The following is a 21,430-nucleotide window of genomic DNA, read 5'->3' as shown; positions in this document are numbered from 1 at the left end:
AAGGAGTAAGAGGCCTGGCTCATTCTTCCTTCCATCTTGAAGGGTGGTGGTTGTGGGCCAGCTGGCAGTGTCGTGTTGAGAAAATTCTTACTTTCTCCATTGAGCTGCTGGTCCTTGCTGTTTGCCAGTCCTTCTGTATTTTCTAGAGATTCTTGTGTTTCTTTAGAGCCTGTTTCCCATGGCAGATCCTTACCTGTTTGGATTCAGAAGCCCCTTTAACCTTCTGGGTGGCTTGGAGCTTAACTCAATTCAGAACTTACCAGCTCAATGGGGATGAAACACAGGAAGACTAGAAACTTTTTTGTGTGTGTGTGTGTGTGTGACAGTCTCGCTGTGTCGCCCAGGCTCGAGTGCAGTGGCGCGATCTCGGCTCACTGCAAGCTCCACCTCCCAGATTCACGCCATTCTCCTGCCTCAGCCTCCCGAGTAGCTGGGACTACAGGCGCCCGCCACCATGCCTGGCTAATTTTTTTGTATTTTTTAGTAGAGACGGGGTTTCACTGTGTTAGCCAGGATGGTCTTGATCTCCTGACCTTGTGATCCACCAGCCTCCGCCTCCCAAAGTGCTGGGATTACAGGCAAGACTAGAAACTTTTTAAGCATTAGGGACAGTATTTCATTGACCTTTGTTCTCTCAGTACAGATACAGGGCATGATATGTGGGGCACTTAGTTAATGTTTGCTGAGCTGAACTCAACTGAAAATGGGAGATGCTTAAAGTGCCAACTACTACTTTTTTTTTTTTTTGGAGACAGAGTCTCAGTCTGTCCCCCAGGCTAGAGTGTAGTGGCGTGATCTCAGCTCTCTGCAACCTCTGCCTCCTGAGCTCAAGTGATTCTCCTGCCTCAGCCTCCTGAATAGCTGGGATTACAGGCGCCCGCCACCATGCCCAGCTAATTTTTTTATTCTTTTATTTTTTTATTTTTAGTAGAGATGGGGTTTCACCATGTTGGCCAGGCTGGTCTTAAACTCCTGGCCTCAAGCAATCTGCCTGCCTTGGCCTCCCAAAGTGCTAGGATACAGGTGTGAGCCACTGGGCCTGACCAGCACCAGCTACTTCTTAGATAACTACCCCAGAGCTATTGTTGGCCAGAGTTTCTTTTTTTTTTTTTTTTTTTTGAGACGGAGTCTCGCTCTGTCGCCCAGGCTGGAGTGCAGTGGCCGGATCTCAGCTCACTGCAAGCTCCGCCCCCCGGGTTTACGCCATTCTCCTGCCTCAGCCTCCCGAGTAGCTGGGACTACAGGCGCCCGCCACCTTGCCCGGCTAGTTTTTTGTATTTTTTAGTAGAGGCGGGGGTTTCACCGTGTTAGCCAGGATGGTCTCGATCTCCTGACCTCGTGATCCGCCCGTCTCGGCCTCCCAAAGTGCTGGGATTACAGGCTTGAGCCACCGCGCCCGGCCGGCCAGAGTTTCTTAGCTAACCCAGGATATCAGAGCAGGGAAGGGAGAGGTCGTTTGAAACGCTGGTCTCCTATTGTTCTACCACTTATCCTTTTGGATTTCTTTCCCTGCTTCCTCTCTCTAGCTCTGGATGGCTGTGCCTGAGCAGGACAGCGGTCTGGGTATAGAGTAGAGGGTCTGACATGACAAGCCGTTCAAATGTGAAAGGAACTCCAAGGAGGCAGCTTGAGGGCAGGCAGGAGTAACAGAGCCAGAAACCAGTTCACAACCAGAGGCCGCCAGGTGCTTGACTCCTTAAATCAGAAGAGACAGATTCTTTTAAGAGTGAACTTTTAGCCAGGGCTGCTCTTACCTTGCTGGCCTGTAGACTGTAACTGGGCATCCATCGCAGCAATGGAGGGATGAAGAATGCTCCTATAGGACTGGCTTTGTACGTTTCTTTATTGTTCTCTATGTGGCATTTCTTTCTGTTATAATGAATTTAGGCAATTCTACAGAAAACAAGGCCCAGTGAACTCTAAAACATACCTCCAACCTTTGTCGCTGTATAGTCATTTTTAAATATGTTGTAAGCAGTGTGTCCCTACTTTTTCTAATTTTTCATTTCAACTGCAGGTGGCAAATCTTTTAAGTTTTCTAGGAAGGAGGGAAGGCTTTTTACCATAGGAACATCCACTCCTTTTCTCTTCCCTTACTGCATATTTGAAGTTTTTTCACAATTAATTCAAGTAACAGATGAGATTCTCAAAATATATTGTCTCAAATCTGCAGTTTTAGGATAAAGAGTTTTTGCACCATAAGTATATCTTTCACATCTTGCCTATGCCATGGTTTAGATTTTTAGATTTTTTTTTTTACATCCAGAATCATAGAAAGCTAGAACTGGAGCTCCAAACAGACTCCAAAGAGTGTGTGGCGTCAGACACACTGGCCTTCATTTCAGTGCAGGCTGTGATGTTCCAAATGTTCCTGAGGCCTCTCAGAGAGTGCTGACATCAGGACGTACTCCTGACTCATATCAGTGGTTCTGAGAGCTTTGCACTTATGAACTAATTTAAAGAATGAAATTTTGGTGACCAACACAGAGTTGTCAGTTTTTAATTTGTCTAATGAAGGAAATTAAAAAAAAAAAAAACTTCAGCTACCATTTACTATCTTTGTAATTTTGTAAAGAACACCAAAAGTTTAGCCAAGACGTAATCACAAAATAAAGGACAGTCCTTTAAATTATAGAAATTTAACTTGATGGGGGAAAAATACCACTTTATTATTCTAATTTGTCTTATTTTGCTGTGGACCAGTGAAAATATTCAAGTCTGTAGACCTGTGTTTAGGAAGCCCGGAGCAACTACTACATCTTGCTACTTAGAGGCTATGATTTGAAAATTGCCACATGAGTTTGGTTGCTATTTGATCTGTCACTGCTCTCAGTGAAATAAAAAATAGAGGGAAAAACAATCTAAAATAACTTTCTTTTTTAAAAACTAATTTTTTATTTTTGTGAGTAGATAATAGATGTATATATTTATGGGGTACATGAGATGTTTTGATACAAGCATGCAATGTGTAATAATCACATCATAGAGAATGCAGTATCTGTCTCCTCAAGCATTTATCCTTTGTGTTACAAGCAATCCGGTTATATTCTTTTAATTATTTTAAAATGCACAGTTAAGTTATTGACTTATAGTCATCCTGTTGCGCTATTAAATAGTAGATCTTATTCTTTCTATTTTTTTGCACCCATTAACCATCCCCGCCTTTCCACACCCCTCCACTCTCCTTCCCTGCCTCTGGTAACCATTCTTCTATTCTCTATCTCCATTAGTTCAATTGTTTTCATTTTTAGACCCCACATATAAATGAGAACATGCGTGTGGTGGCTCACGCCTGTAATCTCAGCACTTTGGGAGTTCGAGGCAGGTGGATCACAAGGTCAAAAGATCGAGACCAGCCTGGCCAACATGGTGAAGCCACATCTCTACTAAAAATACAAAAATTAGCTGGGTGTGGTGGTGTGCGCCTGCAGTCCCCGTTACTCGGGAGGCTAAGGCAGGAGAATTGCTGGAACCCGGGAGGCAGAGATTGCGGTGAGCCAAGATTGTGCCACTGTATTCCAGCCTGGTGGCAGAGCAAGACTCCGTCTCAAACAACAATAACAACAGCAACGAAAAAAACGTGAAGTTTGTCTTTCTGTGCCTGGCTTATTTCACTTTACATAATGACCTCCAGTTCCATCCATGTTGTTGCAAGTGACAGGATCTCATTCTTTTTTATGGTTGAGCAGTACTCCATTGCTCCATTGTGCATATATACCACATTTTCTTTATGCATTCATCTGTTTTTGTTTTTGTTTTTGTTTTTGTTTTGCGACGGAGTCTTGCTCTGCTGCCCAGGCTGGAGTGCAGGGGCGCAATCTCAGCTCACTGCAGCCTCTGCCTACTGAGTTCAAGCGACTCTGCTGCCTCAGCCTCCTGAGTAGCTGGGACTTCAGGCACCCTCCACCATACCTGGCTAATTTTTGTATTTTTAGTAGAGATGGGGTTTCACCGTTTTGGCCAGGCTGGTCTCAAACTCCTGACCTCAAGTGATCCGTGTGCCCTGGCCTCCCAATGTGCTGGGATTACAGGCGCTAGCCACCGTGCCCGACCTCCATTCATCTGTTGATGGGCACATAGGTTGTTTCAAATCTTGGCTATTGTGAACAGTGCTACAACAAACACAGGAGTGCAGATATCTCTTTGATATACTGATTTTCTTTCTTTTGGGTACGTATGCAGCAGTGGGTTTGCTGAATTGTATGGTAGCTCTGTTTTTAGTTTTTTGAGGACCCACCAAACTGTTTTCCAGGGTGGTTGTACTAATTTACATTCCTACGAGCAGTGTACAAGGGTTCCCTTTTCTTCTCATTCTCACCAGTCTTTTGGCTAAAAGCCATTTTAACTGGGGTGAGATGATACCTCATTATAGTTTTTTTTTTTGGCTTTTGTTTTGTTTGAGACACTCTCACTCTCACCCAGGCTGGAGTACAGTGGTGTGATCTCAGCTCAGTATAACCCCCACCTCCCAGGTTCAAGCAATTCTCCTGCCTCAGCTTCCCAAGTAGCTGGGACTACAGGCACGCACCACCATACGTGGCTAATATTTGTATTTTTAGTAGAAATTGGGTTTCGCCATGTTGGCCAGGCTGGTCTCAAACTCCTGACCTCAGATAATCCATTTGCCTCGGCCTCCCAAACTGCTGGGGTTACAGGTGTGAGCCACCATGCCCGGTCATTCATTATAGTTTTTTGATTTGCAATTCTCTGATGATCAATGATGTTGAACACCTTTTCATATGCCTGTTTGCCATCTGTATGTCTTCTTTTGAGAAATGTCTGTTCAGATCTTTTGTCCCATTTTTTCATTGGATTATTAGATTTTTTTTTCCTATAGAGTTGTTTGACCTCTGTATATACTTTAGTTATTAATCTCTTGTCAGATGGGTAGTTTGCAGATATTTTATCCTATTCTGTGGATTGTCTCTTCACTTTGTTTATTGTTTCCTTTGCTGTGCGGAAGCTTTTTAACTTAATGTGATCCCATTTGTCCATTTTTGCTTTGGTTGCCAGTGCTTGTGGGGTATTGCTCAAGAAATCTTTGCCCAGACTGATGTCCTGGAGATTTTCCCCAATGTTTTCTTGTAGTAGTTTCATAGTTTGAGGTCTTAGATTTATGTCTTTAATCCATTTTGATTTGGTTTTTGTATAGCAAGAGATAGGAGTCTAGATTCATTCTTTTGCATATGGATATCCAAGTTTCCCAGCACCATTTATTGAAGAGACATCCTTTTTGCCAGTGTATGTTCTTGGCACCTTTTTCTAAAATGAGTTCACTGTAGGTGTGTGGATTTGTTTCTGGGTTCTCTATTCTATTCCATTGGCCTATGTTATCTGTTTTTATGCCAGTACCATGCTGTTCTGGTTACTATAGCTCTGTAGTGTAATTTGAAGTCAGGTCATGTGATTCCTCCACTTTTGTCCTTTTTGCTCAGGATAACTTAGGCTATTCTGGGCATTTCATGGTTCCATATAAATTTTAGGATAATTTTTTTCTAGTTCTGTGAGGAATGTCATTGGTATTTTGATAGGGATCGTATTGAATCTGTACATTTCTTTAGGTAGTATGGGCATTTTAACAATATTGATTCTTCCAATCCATGAACATGGAATCTTTCCATTTGTTGGTGTCCCCTTTAAAATAATTGATTCTTAACTGCTGTTCGAAACGCCACAGTTCCTGTCTTAATTTGTGCGAAATAATCTGCTGAAATTCAGTGTATAAAGGAGGTGGTGGAGGGAGTATATTCATATATGATTGTGTCTCTTGAATTTCAGATGAGAGTCCAGAGTGTTGTTATGTGAAGCCTGCCATCCAGGAACCTCCAATAGTTATTAGTGATGATGACAATGACGACAACAACAATAATGATTTGGAAGTTCCCAACAAAAACAGCAACGATTCGGAAGCTCCCGACAACAACAGCAATGATTCGGAAGCTCCCGACAACAACAGCAATGATTCGGAAGCTCCCGACAACAACAGCAATGATTCGGAAGCTCCCGACAACAACAGCAATGATTCGGAAGCTCCCGACGACAACAGCAGTGATTCGGAAGCTCCCAACGACTACAGTAGTGATTCGGAAGTTCTCAAGGACAACAGTAGTGATTCGGATGTTCCCGACGACAACAGTAATGATTCGGAAGCTCCCGAAGACAACAGTAATGATTCGGGAACCCCCGACGACAACAGTAATGATTCGGGAACCCCCGACGACAACAGTAATGATTCAGGAACTCCCGACGACAACAGTAATGATTCAGGAACTCCCGACGACAACAGTAATGATTCGGATGTTCCCGACGACAACAGTAATGATTCGGAAGTTCCCGACAACAGTAATGATTCGGGAACTCCCGACGACAACAGTAATGATTCAGATGTTCCCGACGACAATAGTAATGATTTGGAAGTTCCCGACAACAATAGTAATGATTTGGAAGTTCCTGTGCCAGCAGAAGATTTGTGTAATGAAGGCCAGATTGCCTCAAATGAAGAAGAGCTGGGTGAGGCTGCTGTCTCCCAGCACGATTCATCTGATGATGCTGGTGAGCAGAATCTTGGTGAGAATCTCAGCGAACCACCAAATGATCCTGAGGCTAACCTTGAAGTTTCAGAGAGAAAGCTGCCAGCTGAGGAAGAGCCTGCACCTGTGGTGGAACAATCAGGGAAAAGGAAGTCAAAAACCAAAACTATTGTGGAGCCACTAAAACAACAGAAGGCAAAAACCAAAACTATTGTGGAACCGCTGAGGAAAAGGCAGGCAAAGACCAAAAATATAGTGGAGCCACTGAAGAAGAGGAAGGCAAAAACCAAAAATGTATCTGTGACACCTGGTAAGTCAGTCATGCCAAGTACGCCTGTCCCACTGAATGTGCCTTGCCTGCCGAATGTGCCTGTCTTATCCAGTCTGCCTGTCCCCCCTGTCAACCCTGTGCCATTTCAACAACTTCCTTGTGGCCCAAGGAGGCATCCATCCAGTGAAAGGATGGTTCTGGGAACAGGGGAGGAATGCCCACATCTTTCTCATGCTCCTGTATCTTGGTATCTGCTGTTCACTAGCTTGGAGTGCTGTCTCCCTGAACTTTCTGTTCTGAGGATGTCTTATTTTTCTTAGGACCCAGCCCAATGATCACTTCCTCTATGAAGTCGTGAGTCAGAGTGGCTCCTGTCTCCTGAGTTACCAAAGTTCTAGAGCCCATCTCTACGAAAGCACTAGTCATACTGTTAGAATATGTTCCTGAGTCGGTCCCCTTCCCTACCCTGCCCCGGTAGACTGTGAACCTCTTCGTGGGAGGACTCTTCCTCATCTTTTACTCTCTGTCAGGGTTTGGCCTGGTGCTTGGCACGTGATAGAGGTTCAATAAATTTTTTGGATATATGAATGACACTGACTATTGATACATAAGCCTTTAGCTAGAGCAGCTGGCAGGATGGGTCCTAGGCCCAGGCAGAAAGATCTGCCTTGCCCTGCACACTGAGTGAAGGTGCTGCCTAGGATATGAGCCACTCATCGGAGCAGGTGTGTGAGCTGTACCGTACCACCCCTTCGACTGTGCACGCTTCAGTTGCCCACACCACCTAGCTTCCTAAGGGCACACTCCTGGACCTTCATAGTCCTTGGTGCCTGTGACAGAATCCTACCCAGCTCATGCTGCTGGCAGCTCTGTAATTCACGTGGGTGAGATGGTTGAGAATGATGACAGCGGCAGTATGCCACTTCAGACAGTTTTGTTTAGAGATGTTGCACTGGGCTTGGCAGTGAGGGCTCCTTTTGGGTTTACCTTTCTGTTAGTCTCTTGATGGTACCAATTTTTGGGGTACAAGTAACCTATTATTTTTTCAGCTGGTAAAGGACGTAAGAAGCGTGGACCTTCAAAGAAGAAACACGGTGCGGCAAAAGTTAAAAAACGCAAAACTAGGTATGTACTACCCATGTTCCGTTGAACAGGAATTTATTGCACAGTTGTCACACTGGGCAGTCCACTGGGCACTTGGATGGGGGGTGTGTATAAGGAGATGGAGTCTGGCTGGGATGGAATGGGGGGACAAGATTTCTGTCCTTCAGTAGGAGGGCCCAAGCAAGGGAGAATACCACCCACTGGCTCCCTTCCCACTTCTTTCCCCACTCTCTGAGGCTGGGCATGGGCTCTCCGCCAAGGTGCCTGCAGTTACCTGGGTAGAGGGGGCCTTTCTGCACCCACAGCAGCTCTGGCCTCTGAGATTGCCCATGGCCTTCAACTCAGATCAAAGAACTATGTGTAGCCAAGCAAGACACTTTTTTTCAGGCTTGATATAGCTTCGTGGCCACCAGTTTATGCTAAACCAAGGCAAAGGCACTGGAAATGGTGAGAAGGCAGAAGCAACACATTGATCTGTTGGAGTTGGAGGGAGAGTGGTCAAGATTGTCTTCCAGGTTTTTCTAGTGCTTTGGCTGAACCCAGTTACTGTTACTACTATGTATATCCTTATGAATTTTTCAGCTTAAATGTTAGGATGAAATGGATTGCTTATCATTCCTTTATTTTTATTAAGCTATATATAGTTGATACTGAAAACAACAACTGATCCTGTAGACCAAAGACATGTTAATACTTAAGGCAAAAAATTAATGTGTTTTCTTATTTAGATTCCAGGAATTTCTTAGTTTTTCCCTTAAAAATTTGATATAGTAAGCATAATTTTTTTTTTCTTTTTTCTTTTTTTTTTTTTGTGAGACAGAGTCTCGCTCTGTCGCCCAGGCTGGAGTGCAGTGGCGCGATCTCGGCTCACTGCAAGCTCCGCGTCCTGGGTTCACGCCATTCTCCTGCCTCAGCCTCCTGAGTAGCTGGGACTACAGGTGCCCGCCACCACGCCCAGCTAATTTGCATAATTTTCTTTGTTTTTACTTTCATTGAAGAGTAATGTATACTCACATCTGAATTGTCTTACAAGACAAGGAATGTATTTGAAGGACTATGTTATTTTTTAACGAATATTTGGGGACAATAAGTATATCTTAAGGGAGGGGAAAAAGACTGATTATGTCAGGCATAGGGGCACCAGCTTACCCTGGACCTGAACAGAAGGGCTGTCTGTTTCTGCACTGGCTGAGGTAGCCGGTAGCAGCTTGCCAAGTGCTCTTTTAGCTGGATCCCCTTTCAGGAAGGTTTCTGCTCCAGGCTCCTAACTACATATTTAAGCTACTTTGCCTCCAGGGACATGTGTCTTGGGTAGCTCCCAGGTTGCTTTGCTAGAGCGTGACAAAAGAAGGGAAAAGCTGTCCCTTGGTGTCATTGTCAGTCTGCATTATCCAAAGGAGGCTAGCCTATTTGGACTCTTAACTGTTGTTTAGCACTTCCTGTGTCGTCTGGAGGCTTCCTGTTATGCTTAGCATTGTTCCTGTGTAGGCTGCTTGCTGGTCATAGTGTCTGATTTTCCCAGTTTGGGGTCTTGTCGGTTCCTGTGATGTGAAGGTGCTCAGTCTGCAGTAAAGAGCCACAGGCCTTGAGGTGAAAGTATGCTGAGCCACAAGGCTGGCGTTCTGTGAGCACAAACACACAGGGGTCTGGGCTCTGCCAAAGTCTGCAGAGGGTTCAGGTTTGCATCTGCCACCTTACATACTGATGTAAGTTTGCTTTCAGACCTAAGTAACTGGAGGCAGAAATATTTCAGTCCCCCATTTCAGGCTTGGGATGAAGACCCTTCCGTAACCTCTGTCTTGTCTGGTACTTCCCCTCTCTGCAGCCCAACTTCCTCACGTAGGGTTTAGTTTGTGACTTAAGGGTTAATAACTGTTCTGGCAAAATCTCAGTCTTAGGAGTTCTGTTAAGTCAGAAACTTGCTGCGTTTGCTCCCCTTTTATCTTTCCAGCTCTTTGGGCTCATCTCTGGACTTAGTGGACTGTTCCAGCTAAGATAAAAATGCTTCTGTTTAAATGGTAGTTATTGCAGTATGAGTCCTTTATGTGCTCAGCATTATTCTTTTTTTTTTTTTTTTTTTTTTTTTTTGAGACGGAGTCTTGCTCTGTAGCCCGGGCTGGAGTGCAGTGGCCGGATCTCAGCTCACTGCAAGCTCCGCCTCCCGGGTTTACGCCATTCTCCTGCCTCAGCCTCCGGAGTAGCTGGGACTACAGGCGCCCGCCACCTCGCCCGGCTAGTTTTTTGTATTTTTAGTAGAGACGGGGTTTCACGGTGTTAGCCAGGATGGTCTCGATCTCCTGACCTCGTGATCCGCCCGTCTCGGCCTCCCAAAGTGCTGGAATTACAGGCTTGAGCCACCGCGCCCGGCCGTGCTCAGCATTATTCTTTGTGCCATTTGAATTAGGCCTTGAAAGATGGGGCAGCGATAGTGGTTTAATCAAAAGACCATGAGATTTGGATCAGGAGATTCACTGTCTCTGTGACCGTTGGGCAAGTCACTTGACCTCTGAGCACAGTGGAGATCGTAAAAATAGTAATAGCTTCCTTGAAGGGCGGTTGTGAGGATTAAATATGACAATGCAAAAGGAAGTTCTTTGCGAATGATAAAGTGCTGCGCAGATGGTTATTCTCAGTAGTGGTGGAGATGTAGTCATTGTAAGCCGTGGGAAAATAGATTGTGCCGAGGCACAAATGTGGGAAATTGTGATTTGTGTCCAGGAAACATTTAAGTTGCCCACTTTGGCTAGAGTGGCAGTGGTAGCTGGGAATAGAGCTTTGGACAGGGTTGACCCTGGCCATGAATGTCAGGCCAGGCAGTGAAAAACCAGAGGGGGACAGTAATTGGAGCATGGCCTGCGAAAATGAATCTGGAGGAGTGTGTGTGATTGGATGAGAAGAGAAAGAGCCTGGAGGTAAGGAACACTGGAATGTTCTCATATCCAGGCATAAAGGGTAGGACAAGAACTTGAACTAGAGTAGGAACCAGGGGGATGGAAAGGAGGGGCTGAAGAGAAAGTGTGAAGAAGATAGTCTGTCTCTGTGCCCAATAAAGAGAGAAAAGGAATTTTATTTTATTTTTTGAGACGGAGTCTCGCTCTGTTGCCCAGGCTGGAGCGCAGTGGCGCGATCTCGGCTTACTGCAAGCTCTGCCTCCTGGGTTCACGCCATGCTCTTGCCTCAGCCTCCTGAGTAGCTGCGACTACAGGCACCCGCCACCATGCCCGACCAATTTTTGCATTTTTAGTAGAGACGGGGTTTCACTGTGTTAGCCAGGATGGTCTCGATATCATGACCTCGTGATCCACCCGCCTCGGCCTCCCGAAGTGGTGGGATTACAGGCGTGAGCCACCGCGCCCGGCCGAGAAAAGGAATTTAAAAATGTCTTTGAGGTTGTTCAGCCAATTGTAACACAAGTTTGATAATTGAACACATGTTTAGCTGGAGATACATTCGTGTTAGTCAGTTGGAAGTTTGCACTGGGCAGTTGTAAATTCAGAACTAGGTCTCAGGAGAGCTCCAGAGTGCAGATACAGATGTGGGGATAAGTGTCTTTGAGGTTGAAACCATGGGCTTTATACCTCTGAGGGTTGCAAAGAGTGAAGAGAAAAGGCTGCAAATGAAGGCTTGGGAAATGCCCTCATCTAAGGAACTGGATGGAAGAGGGAGCGACAGGTCTTGACAAGACGCTTACATGTGCATTCCTTCTCTCTCTTTAGCTACATAAACCTCAGCTGAATTTATCTTTACAGGACTCGTAAGTGCAAAGTCCCTGGATGTTTCTTGCATGGCCTTGAAAAATCAAAGAAATACTCTGGAAAAAATTTAAAGCGAAATAGGGATGAATTGGTTCGGAGAATCTATGATCTGTTTAACAGATCCGTCTGTGATAAAAAGGTAGGATCAATGAATGAGCACTGATTGAGCACCTACTATACACCAGTACTCTTGGTGCTGTGAGGTGCACTAACCATATATACTTCCCGCCCTTGAGCAGAGGCGGTTGAGGTTGGGAGATGAGCCCTGGCACAGGTGAAAGCAATAGAGAATGTGTATGAGTTATAATGTATAGGACAGATGGCTATTACCACAGGAGATCAGCAGAGGGAGAAATCACTGAGAGCCTCAACAGCCAGGAAGTAAGATTACCTGGAGGAAGTGAGACTCTGCTTCTTAAAGGATGGTAAGTGGCGAGAACAACAGGATGGGGGAGAGGGAGAGTTGAGGCTTGACAATCAGGAAGAGAGGATTCTTGTGGAAGGATAATGGAAAAAGAGCTGTGTGACCTTGAACAAGTTACTTGACCTCAGTTTCCGTCAGTTTCTTCATCTGTAAAATGGGGACAACACGGTACATATTACCTTACAGGATTATTGTTACCCTTCCATAAGTTAAGACACATACAGTGCCTAGAACAGGGTCTAGGACATAGTAAGCTCTTATTTTTTGATAGTGTAGGACTGGATACTGGAGGGCCTTGGGAATCAGGTTGGAGGAGGTGAAATTTACATGAATAGGCAGCACTGCACAGGGATGGGGTGCATCAGGGAGTGAATGAAATTAACCTGCTGAAAGAAATTAACCTGACAGTAACCTGTGGGTATGGACTGGATTGGATAAAATCTGGAGGCAGAGAGACCTATTGGTCATTAGATTTTTCAGACTTTATCATCTCTGGTGACAACACTTTATGGAGGGAAGTTCTTACATATTCCTAAAGGTTCCCCAGCCTTTGGTGCCCTTCCGGATGACAGTGATGTCACATCAGATGGGTGGAACCTGAAGTGTTCTGAGTTGCATTTTCAGTTCAGCCTCGCCCACCTCAGCAGGGTTGTCCTTCTCTCCTTGGCTGCACCAAGGACAAGAGAGCCCAAGTCCTGCACTCACATGTTCTATCAGTCTCCCTTGTGTCCTGATTGCCTGTTTATTGTCTTTACCCAGACTTCAATGCGGCTTTTATTCTCCTCAGAATGTTTTGATTTGTATTCTCTTTGAATAAATTTCTTCTCAAACTTGCTGTGAGCCAAGAACCTGGGGGAGAAAGTTCCTTTTCCTTTTTATTAGAGGGTAAAAAAACTCTGGAGTTAATATTTTCTGGTCTGCTTAAAACTGCTTTCTGGGCCCAGCATGGTGGCTCACGCCTGTATTCCCAGCACTTTGGGAGACCAAGGCAGGCGGATCACCTGAGGTCAGGAGTTCGAGACCAGCCTGATCAACATGGTGCAACCCTGTCTCTACTAAATACGAAAAATTAGCTGGGTGTGGTGGTGCACGCCTGTAATCCCAGCTACTTGGGAGACTGAGGCAGGAGAATCACTTGAACCTGGGAGGCAGAGGTTGCAGTGGGCTTAGTTTGTGCCATTGCACTGCAGGCTGGGCAACAAGAGCTAAAACTCCATCTCAAAAAAACAACAACAAAACAAAACTGCTTTCTGATTCCTTCCATTTGCTTTTCATTCTCAGCTGCCAGAGAAACTACGGATAGGCTGGAATAACAAGATGTTGAAAACTGCTGGCTCATGCAGCACTGGTGAGATGTGGCACCCAAAGAGGCAGCGCTTTGCCGAGATCCAGATTGGCTTGAAAGTCTGCGACTCTGCAGGTGATGGCAGGAGTGTGGTAGCTTCACTACTATGCTCTTTCCTTCTGACACTGTGCCTATGAAATCACTCCTAGCTGGTAGCCTGTGTCACAGCTCGAACTGTCATTCTTGGGTGGGCAGGCATGCTGTGTGTTGCTTAGAGGACATAGTTATTGGATGTCTCACCATCCCTGTGAATCAAACCCATCGATCTTTATACCAGGCCTGACTTTCTCTCTGCATTTCCCCCTTGCCAGCAGTAGCATCTTCATTCTCTCAGGAGCTGAGGTTCAAGGTCCCCTATGTCTAGCCAGTCACCAAATCTTCCTTCACAGTAGCTCACCATTCCTTCTCTATCTGTGCCTCCATCCAAGGACAGGCCCTCATCCCTGCTCCATTTCGTCTCCCATATGTAACTACATTGCTTTCCTGCTGAGAAACCAGGGCTTTTCAAGGCCTAGAGCCTGGCTTTTGAGGCCATTGTAATGTGCTCCTGTTTGGCTTGGCCAATCTTGTCTCTCAGTATTCTACCACTAGCCCACGCCCCAGACAGGCTGTCTTCACACTGGCCTTCAAAACATACCACAGGCTGGGTGCGGTGGCACACACCTGTAGTCCCAGCTATTTGGAAGGCTGAGGTGAGAGGCTCGCTTGAGCCCAGGAGTTCGAGGCTGTAGTACACTATGATCACACCTGTGAATAGCAGTTTCACTCCAGCCTGGGCAACATAGCAAGACTCAGTCTCCAAAATGTTTTTAAAAATGTGCCATATACTCATGTTTTGCCATACCCAGAATGGCCTTTCTAAATTCAATCAATTAGTAAGAACCCCTGAGATCCCAATTTCACCATGGAGCTTCTTTTTTTTTTTTTTTTTTTGAGATGGAGTCTCCCTATGTCGCCCAGGCTGGAGTGCAGTGGCTGGATCTCAGTTCACCGCAAGCTCCGCCTCCCGGGTTTACGCCATTCTCCTGCCTCAGCCTCCCGAGTAGCTGGGACTACAGGCGCCCGCCACCTCGCCTGGCTAGTTTTTTGTATTTTTTAGTAGAGACGGGGTTTCACCGTGTTAGCCAGGATGGTCTCGATCTCCTGACCTCGTGATCCGCCCGTCTCGGCCTCCCAAAGTGCTGGGATTACAGGCTTGAGCCACCGCGCCCGGCCAGGAGCTTCTAACCAAATCCCACGGCCATAGCGATTGCTCCCCACCCTGTCCACCTCTGTTCCTGGAGGGCAGAAACTAGATCTTGTCTGGATATTTTTCTAGAAGTGCCTCACAAAAAAATGAGCATGTTGGAGCTGCTCTGAAAAGACCTGCTCACAGAAGGCTCTTTGCCGTAAACAATATCGGGTTGAAGTAGGTTCACTATTCACTTTGAGAATCCTGGGAAGGTAACACTCATACTTACCTGCATGTGCTTCTGTAAGATAACCTTGTGTCTGGTGGGGCTGAAAGTCGAGGGGTTGTTGGGTAGCAGATAAGAAGAGGATTGGGGCCGGGTGTGGTGGCACACGTCTGTAATCCCAGCACTTTGGGAGGCTGAGGTGGGTGGATCACCTGAAGTCAGGAGTTCGGGACCAGCCTGGCCAACATGGCGAAACCCCGTCTCTACTAAAACAAAAGACCAAAAAATCAGCCGGGCATGGTGGTGCACGCCTGTAATCCCAGCTACTTGAAACCGGGAGGTGGAGGTTGCAGTGAGCCGAGATCACGTCATTACACTCCAGCCTGGGCGACAAAGCAAGACTGTCTCAAAAAAGAAAAAAAAAAAAAAAAAAAAAAAGTATTGGTTTTAGTGCTCACAATTTCTTTTCATTCTTCTTTCAAGACCGAATCCGGGATACTTTGATCCATGAAATATGCCATGCTGCCTCCTGGCTGATTGATGGTATCCGTGATTCTCATGGTGACACATGGAAGTATTATGCCAGGAAATCCAACAGGATACACCCGGAGCTGCCCAAGGTCACCCGTTGCCATAACTATAAGATTAACTACAAGGTCCATTATGAATGTACTGGGTGCAAAACCAGGTAAGACTCTTCTCCTCAGACTTTTCCCAGTTACGTTTTGCTGGGGCCTCCAAGTGGCTCTTGAGTGATTTCATAAGTAGATGGCTGTCTGAATTGAGGAGGAGAACCTCTCTCCTCCTTTCCATGTTCTCTTTCTCCTTTCTCTTCAGTAATTTGAGCCGGTCTGACCGCTGCTGCCACTTGGTGCCTGGGTCTCTGACAACCCAGAGAAAATTATTGCTTTGGGCCCAAGGCCAACATCTCAGAGCCGATGCCGAGGTGCAGTGACTGATTCTTTTGTTGTGTGTTGTTCCTTTCCTTCCCAGGATTGGCCGCTACACCAAATCGCTGGACACCAGCCGCTTCTTCTGTGGCAAATGCAAGGGGTCTCTGGTCATGGTGCCGTTAACTCAGAAACATGGGACCCGTACTGTGCCCCACGTATGACCATTTGCTGTGTATGTGCAGAAGTATTATAGAAAAATTAAGCAGGAGATGGCTAGGATTAGCCACGGGGATATGATGAAAACACTTGGCAGGAATTACAAGGCAGTGAAGAATTCTTAAAGTTATCTGAGAGTATGTTCATGTGAGCTATATCCTTTACTGGTAAGAAGTTTTAGAAAAATTTGTTTTTGTGAAGTTAGGAATATTAGAATTTAGGTACTGTTAAGTAAGTAGTAGTAGAATTTAAGACTCATGTTATTAATGATCATTGATCTTAACCAGGGACTCTGTTGCTAACTATTCTGTGCCCTTGACAGGGTATTTCTGAAGCCCTTGGGATCTACCTTGGGTCTTACTTGAGTTCCAGATTTTTCACATGTAGGACAAAATGCAAAAGAAAAGTGAGTTTTCAAGAGTGGCAGGTTGAGAGAAAGAGGAGAATGCTGGAAAGAGGACAAGTTTTAGAGGCAACACTTAAATACCAGGGCTACTGTGACATCTATGTAGACAGGAAAGACAAACGTGTTTCATAAAATTCGTTGCTGATGGTATTGATTGAAACTATCTGAGCCATGTAATCAAAAAATAAAGTTTTCTGCATCTCACTTGTTAGCAAAGTCTGTTCATTGACTCCCTGCACCTAGAGCAGAACAGACCCTCTGGTCTTTTGTCCAAGACTCCGGACATCTGAAGCCCTCCAGGACTTGTCTAGAGGAGTACGCTGCACTCCGTGTTTCTCTCTGGCTTCTGTGACAGCCCATAAGGACTTAGCAGCCTCCCTACTTCTTGGAGCAATTCAGGATATGGACTGGGATCCACATTGTATTCATTTCCTATGGTTGCCACGACAAATTACCACAAGCATAGTGGCTTAAAACAACACACATATACAGTTCTGGCGGTCAGGTAGTCCATCACTGGTGCCACTGGGCTAAAATCAGGGTGTTGACAGGGCTGTGTACCTTCCTGGAGGCTCTGGGGGAGCATCTGTTGCCTTGTATTTTCCTTTTTTTTTTTTTTTTTGCGAGACAGAGTCACTCTGTCACCCAGGCTGGAGTGCAGTGGCACGGTCTTGGCTCACTGCAACCACTGCCTCCTGGGTTCAAGTGATTCTCCTGCCTCAGCCTCCCGAGTAGCTGCGATTACAGGCACCTGCCACCATGCCCAGCTGATTTTTGTAGTTTTAGTAGAGACAGGGTTTCACTGTGTTGGCCAGGCTGGTCTGAAATTCCTGACCTCAAGTGATCCACGTACCTTGGCTTCCCAAAGTGCTAGGATTACAGGTGCGAGCCACCTCACCCAGCCTTTTCTGCCTTTTAGAGGCTGCTCACATTTCCTGGGTTCATGGTCCCGTCCTCCAGAGGCAGCAACAGTTCCCTCTCTGACTCCCCTGCTGCCTCCCTCTTTCGCTTTTATTTTTATGTATGTATGTATGTATTTATTTATTTATTGTCGCCCAGGCTGGAGTGCAGTGGTGCGCGTGGACGTCTTGGAGGCCACATTTTCAGCCGGCCACAAGCATCTTGACTACCCTGATACTTTTTCTAGGCAGGGTGTGTTCTGTCATTTCCCTGCCTTTCTTCATTTTGTAAAAGCTTGGAGTGTCTAGTGGCCACAAAGTGGGATGGTGTGTTTATATGGTGGGACGAGCTTCCCCAGCTAACTCTTGAGATTCTTCCTCCCCATTCCCACCTCCAGCCGTATCTGAAGTTTCAGCAGGGGCCCAGCTGGCCTGTGAAACTGGATCCTAGCACATTGGTGACTTAATTAGGGGGCACTGACAGTGCAGTAGACCCACCCGTCACCTTCTGTTTTAACTCAGTAGCCCTGTCACTTGCCTTTCTGGGAAACCCCAGTTATTTCTTCCCCTCACTTCAGCCTCATTGATAGCCCTGGAAAAATGCTCCCCACAGCCCGCCTCCAGGTGGCTGTGTGCTAATGACTGTTGGCAAGCATCTGGCCTTGCTTTTCTTCAAGCCCGCAGCCATTTCCCTAGTAAGCGCTTGTATCACTCACCTGAAAAACCAGTAGGGCCTTCTGAATGGTCTCCAATATCATCACCTGATCCCAAATTAACCTTTCAGTCTTACTTTCAGCCTTCCCACCTTTGCTACTACCCTCCCTTATGCCTGAAAATACCTGCCCTTTAAGTCTTCAAGAAGCCTTCCCAAATGGCTCCAACCTTCAGTGCCCTGAGCTGTGGGTTCACCGTGCCACTTATTTGCCCCATGGCCCAGGCTGCTGGGTTTCAGTAGTTTCGTACACATCTTGCCTCCTGTCCTGAGCTGCTGGAGTGCAGAGCTCTTGTGTTCATGTCTGATGGCCCCTTCCCCAATTATGTCAGCCGGCTGCCTAACTGGTCGCTCTGCACCCATGTACTTGGGTGTTTCCCTGTGAGTAGAACAGGAGCGCCCACGGGGGCGGAGACAAAGCTGTAGACAGACATCGATGAAGGCAGGATGGGCTGGCACAGACCCAGGGCCAGGCAGGGAGAAGCAGAAGTGCCCCTGGAGCCCAGGTGGGCTGGCTGTAATGATGCACGAACACGCCCTGGTCCTGACGATCTTGTTTATTGAAAAGTTTTAAGCAGGATTTTCGACGTAAAAATAAAAGCAAATATAGAGGTCTTGGGGACCATGGCCACAGTCACTGCTGAACTGGAGGCCTTGGGCTGCGGCTTCGTGGGGCAGCGCCCTCTATGCTATGCCTTGTACTCCCAGCACTTGGGGAAGGTGAAGTTTTAGTTTCCAAATGAGAAGGGCAGTGGGGCTCCACGCAGCCACCTCGGCCGGCAGGATGGGGCTTGGCAGCTAACGAGCAGCAATGGTGCAGTCCTCAGAGCTGGGAGGGTGGCTTCCCTGGAGACCTGGTGGTGCTGGGGCTGCCAGTGAGTCCCGGGAGCGAGGATGTGGGGAGAGCCAGAACTGGCTCAGCAGAGGGAGGGAGGAGCCTGGAAAGCGGGAAAGTCAGACTGTGTGGGTGAAAGGGGAGCCCAGATTCTGGCCTCACAAGCCCGAGTAGGAGGCCTCTGAGGTCTCAGACCAGGATGAATCCCGGCGGGAAGACGATGGCTGCCTCTGGAGCCCTCTCTGGTTGGGGCAGCCCAGGCGCAAGAGCAGCATCCACATCCGCTCCCGGAACTTGACCCCTACAAAGGCATAGAGCAGCGGGTTGAGGCAGCAGTGCATGTAGCCCAGGCCTGAGGTGACCGACTTGGCCACGTCTACCCTGCTTTCTCGGCCACAGTTCCGGGCTAAAGCGCCCAGGTCCATGAGGATGTCCACCAGCACCACCAGGTGATAGGGGGTCCAGCAGAGGGCAAAGGCCACCACGACCACCACCACCAGCCGCATGGCCCGCAGGCGCCGCTGGCCCCTGGAGACCAGCAGCACGGCCAGGATGTGGGCATAGCAGTAGGCCATGACCAGCAGGGGCAGCAGAAAGCCAGCCACCAGCTGCAGCACACGCAGAGCCGTGCGGCCCACCTGTGGGAAGTTGTACTGGCAGTGGGTGGCGTTGAGGCGCTCGTCATGGTGGGCCGACAGGAAGATGAAGTCTGGGAGGGCGAAGAGCAGGCAGAGCCCCCAGACAGCCAGGCAGGTGAGGGTCACGCGGGCCGGGGGCCCCCTGCGGTAGAGCTGGGTGGCGTGCACTATGTTCAGGTAGCGGTCAAAGCTGATGCAGGCCAGCAGGAGGGCCCCTGCGTAGAAGTTGATGTTGAAGAGGGCACCTGCCACTTTGCAGAGGCCAGAGCCAAAGACCCACTGGACGGCAGCGTCCACTGCCCAGAGTGGGAGCGTCAGCACCAGCAGCGTGTCTGCCACAGCCAGGTGGAGCAGGAAGGTGTCGGTGCTGCTCAGGGCTGCCCGCCGGCTCAGCAGCACCGCTGCCACCGCGCCGTTGCCCAGCAGCCCCAGCAGAAAGAGGAGGCTGTAGAGGGCTGGCAGGAAGGCCCGGTCGAAGTTCAGGCTGAAGTCCTGTGGGCAGGGCGGGGAGGTACAGCACGAGTCACTCTCATTTTCTCCATAGTCATAGGAAGAGCTGAAGTTCTCCAGGAGGGCAGCAACCTCGGCGTCATTTAGCACTTGGTGGTCACTCACCTGTGAGGGAGGGAACGCAGAGGAAGGGGCTGTGTAAAGGCCCGCCAGGAACTCCTTTGTGACTGAGTCTGATTTAGACTGTGATTTACTCTGAGCAGCTCCTCCTATAACTGTCCCCGCCAGTCTTCCAGGGCCATACCTCCTCAACTCCATCCGCTCAGCCTGGGCTCTGGAATGGTAACTTCCCTTCTCAAAGACTGCTTCTCTTGAACTCTTCTGGGTGATCCCATAGGCCCAGGGACCCCTGGGCAGGAGGAAGAGCGTCCCCCCGGTGCCCAGAGCCCTCTCTGCCCACTGTCCTCGCTCTCCCCGCTCTCCCTTCACAGCTTGCCTTGTATCCTCAGTGCCCCACCCCCAACACATAGTTCAATCACCTTCCTCCCCAGCGCCTCTCCACAATCCCCTTTTCCAGTCACTGACCCTCCTCTTCCCTCCTCGGCCCTTGTCCGGGGACCCCAACTTCCTGCCCCCTTCTCCCCGTGTGGCCTCTCTACAAGTCACCACGCCCCCAAATGCATGCAGTCTGCCCAGTCCTTCCCCCTCCCTACACTGAGGCTTGCACGGCCATTTAGTTGCCCACGAGGGGATCCCCCACTGAGCTTGAGAAGGAATCTTCTTTACCCCCTCACCCCCAGCACTACGGACCTGCAGGCCTCCCCAGTGCCAATTCAATCCAGCACGCAAGAGTCAAAGTTCCAAGTCGCCTGAAGGGAGCCTTTGAGTCTACTTGCCCCCTGCCCTCCCCCATTTTGCAGACGAGACACCAAAGCCAGAGAGGAGAGGAGAGGCACCCAGGGTCAGTGGCCAAGCTGGGTTCCCAATTCCCCAGTGCTGTTTCTGCCACAACCCATGCAGCCTCCAGCTACTCACCCAACCCTGTGGTGACCCTGGGCTGTGGGCGAGCCGTGGTATTCCCCTAGTGCCCCGGGTTCTCCACTTCGAACTCTGTCCTGGCCTTGCTGGGCAGCAACACTTACCTCAAGGACCATGGCTGGGCTGGTGCTCTGGCTGCTGGGTGGTGTGCTGCCTGCCCCTCTGCTTTGGTGCTTGTGGTTGGAAACCTGCAGTCACAGAGGAAGTGAGAGTTTCAGGCAGTTCTCAGCAGCAGCCTCTTCCAGGGAGTTACCTCTACCAGACCTCCCTAAACCTTAGGCCGCAGAGTTTCCGTGGCTGGGTGAAGCCTTTCTGGAGGAGCTGGCCACAAGCTTGGGACCAGAAAAGCTGGGCAGAGGATGACTGGCTGGGGGCAGGTCCTTTGAGAAGAGAGGTCCGAAGAAGAACCAGTGCAGCTGAGAAGTGAAGGGCAGCCCTGCTGCCTGCACTGGTAGGGTCAGTGCTCCATAGATTGGAACTCATCTGTTCTGATCTTGAGTTGATCTTTGCATGATTG

The 21,430-nt window shown here is 48.1% G+C and overlaps 2 protein-coding genes across 3 annotated transcripts in view; one reads left to right on the top strand and one right to left on the bottom strand.

Annotated features, from left to right (window-relative positions):
• GCNA (germ cell nuclear acidic peptidase) overlaps nucleotides 1-16,564 on the top strand; it is a 38,520-nt gene extending 21,956 nt beyond the window's left edge. The window contains exons 10-15 of one of the 2 annotated variants that reach the window (XM_071088378.1): nucleotides 5,779-6,840; nucleotides 7,851-7,926; nucleotides 11,655-11,799; nucleotides 13,366-13,504; nucleotides 15,310-15,514; nucleotides 15,820-16,564. In XM_071088378.1, the coding sequence (XP_070944479.1) occupies nucleotides 5,779-6,840; nucleotides 7,851-7,926; nucleotides 11,655-11,799; nucleotides 13,366-13,504; nucleotides 15,310-15,514; nucleotides 15,820-15,940 (1,748 nt within the window). In that variant the 3' untranslated portion in view covers nucleotides 15,941-16,564. The remainder of the gene's footprint in view (nucleotides 1-5,778; nucleotides 6,841-7,850; nucleotides 7,927-11,654; nucleotides 11,800-13,365; nucleotides 13,505-15,309; nucleotides 15,515-15,819) is intronic. The other variant, XM_071088377.1, reaches the window with a different exon arrangement.
• Nucleotides 16,565-18,494: 1,930 nt separating this feature from the next.
• LOC105476639 (C-X-C motif chemokine receptor 3) lies at nucleotides 18,495-21,099 on the bottom strand. Its single transcript, XM_011732737.2, has 2 exons — nucleotides 21,018-21,099; nucleotides 18,495-20,040 (listed from the first exon to the last, which is right to left on the bottom strand). The coding sequence occupies exons 1-2, from the start codon at nucleotides 21,027-21,029 to the stop codon at nucleotides 18,946-18,948; spliced, it is 1,107 nt and encodes a 368-aa protein (XP_011731039.1). The 5' UTR covers nucleotides 21,030-21,099; the 3' UTR covers nucleotides 18,495-18,945.
• Nucleotides 21,100-21,430: the final 331 nt, after the last annotated feature.

The sequence above is a fragment of the Macaca nemestrina genome, chromosome X, assembly GCF_043159975.1.
Source record: "Macaca nemestrina isolate mMacNem1 chromosome X, mMacNem.hap1, whole genome shotgun sequence".
NCBI lineage: Eukaryota > Metazoa > Chordata > Mammalia > Primates > Cercopithecidae > Macaca > Macaca nemestrina.
Note: the sequence above shows the minus strand (reverse complement) of the source record. Positions and strands in the feature narration are given on the sequence as shown.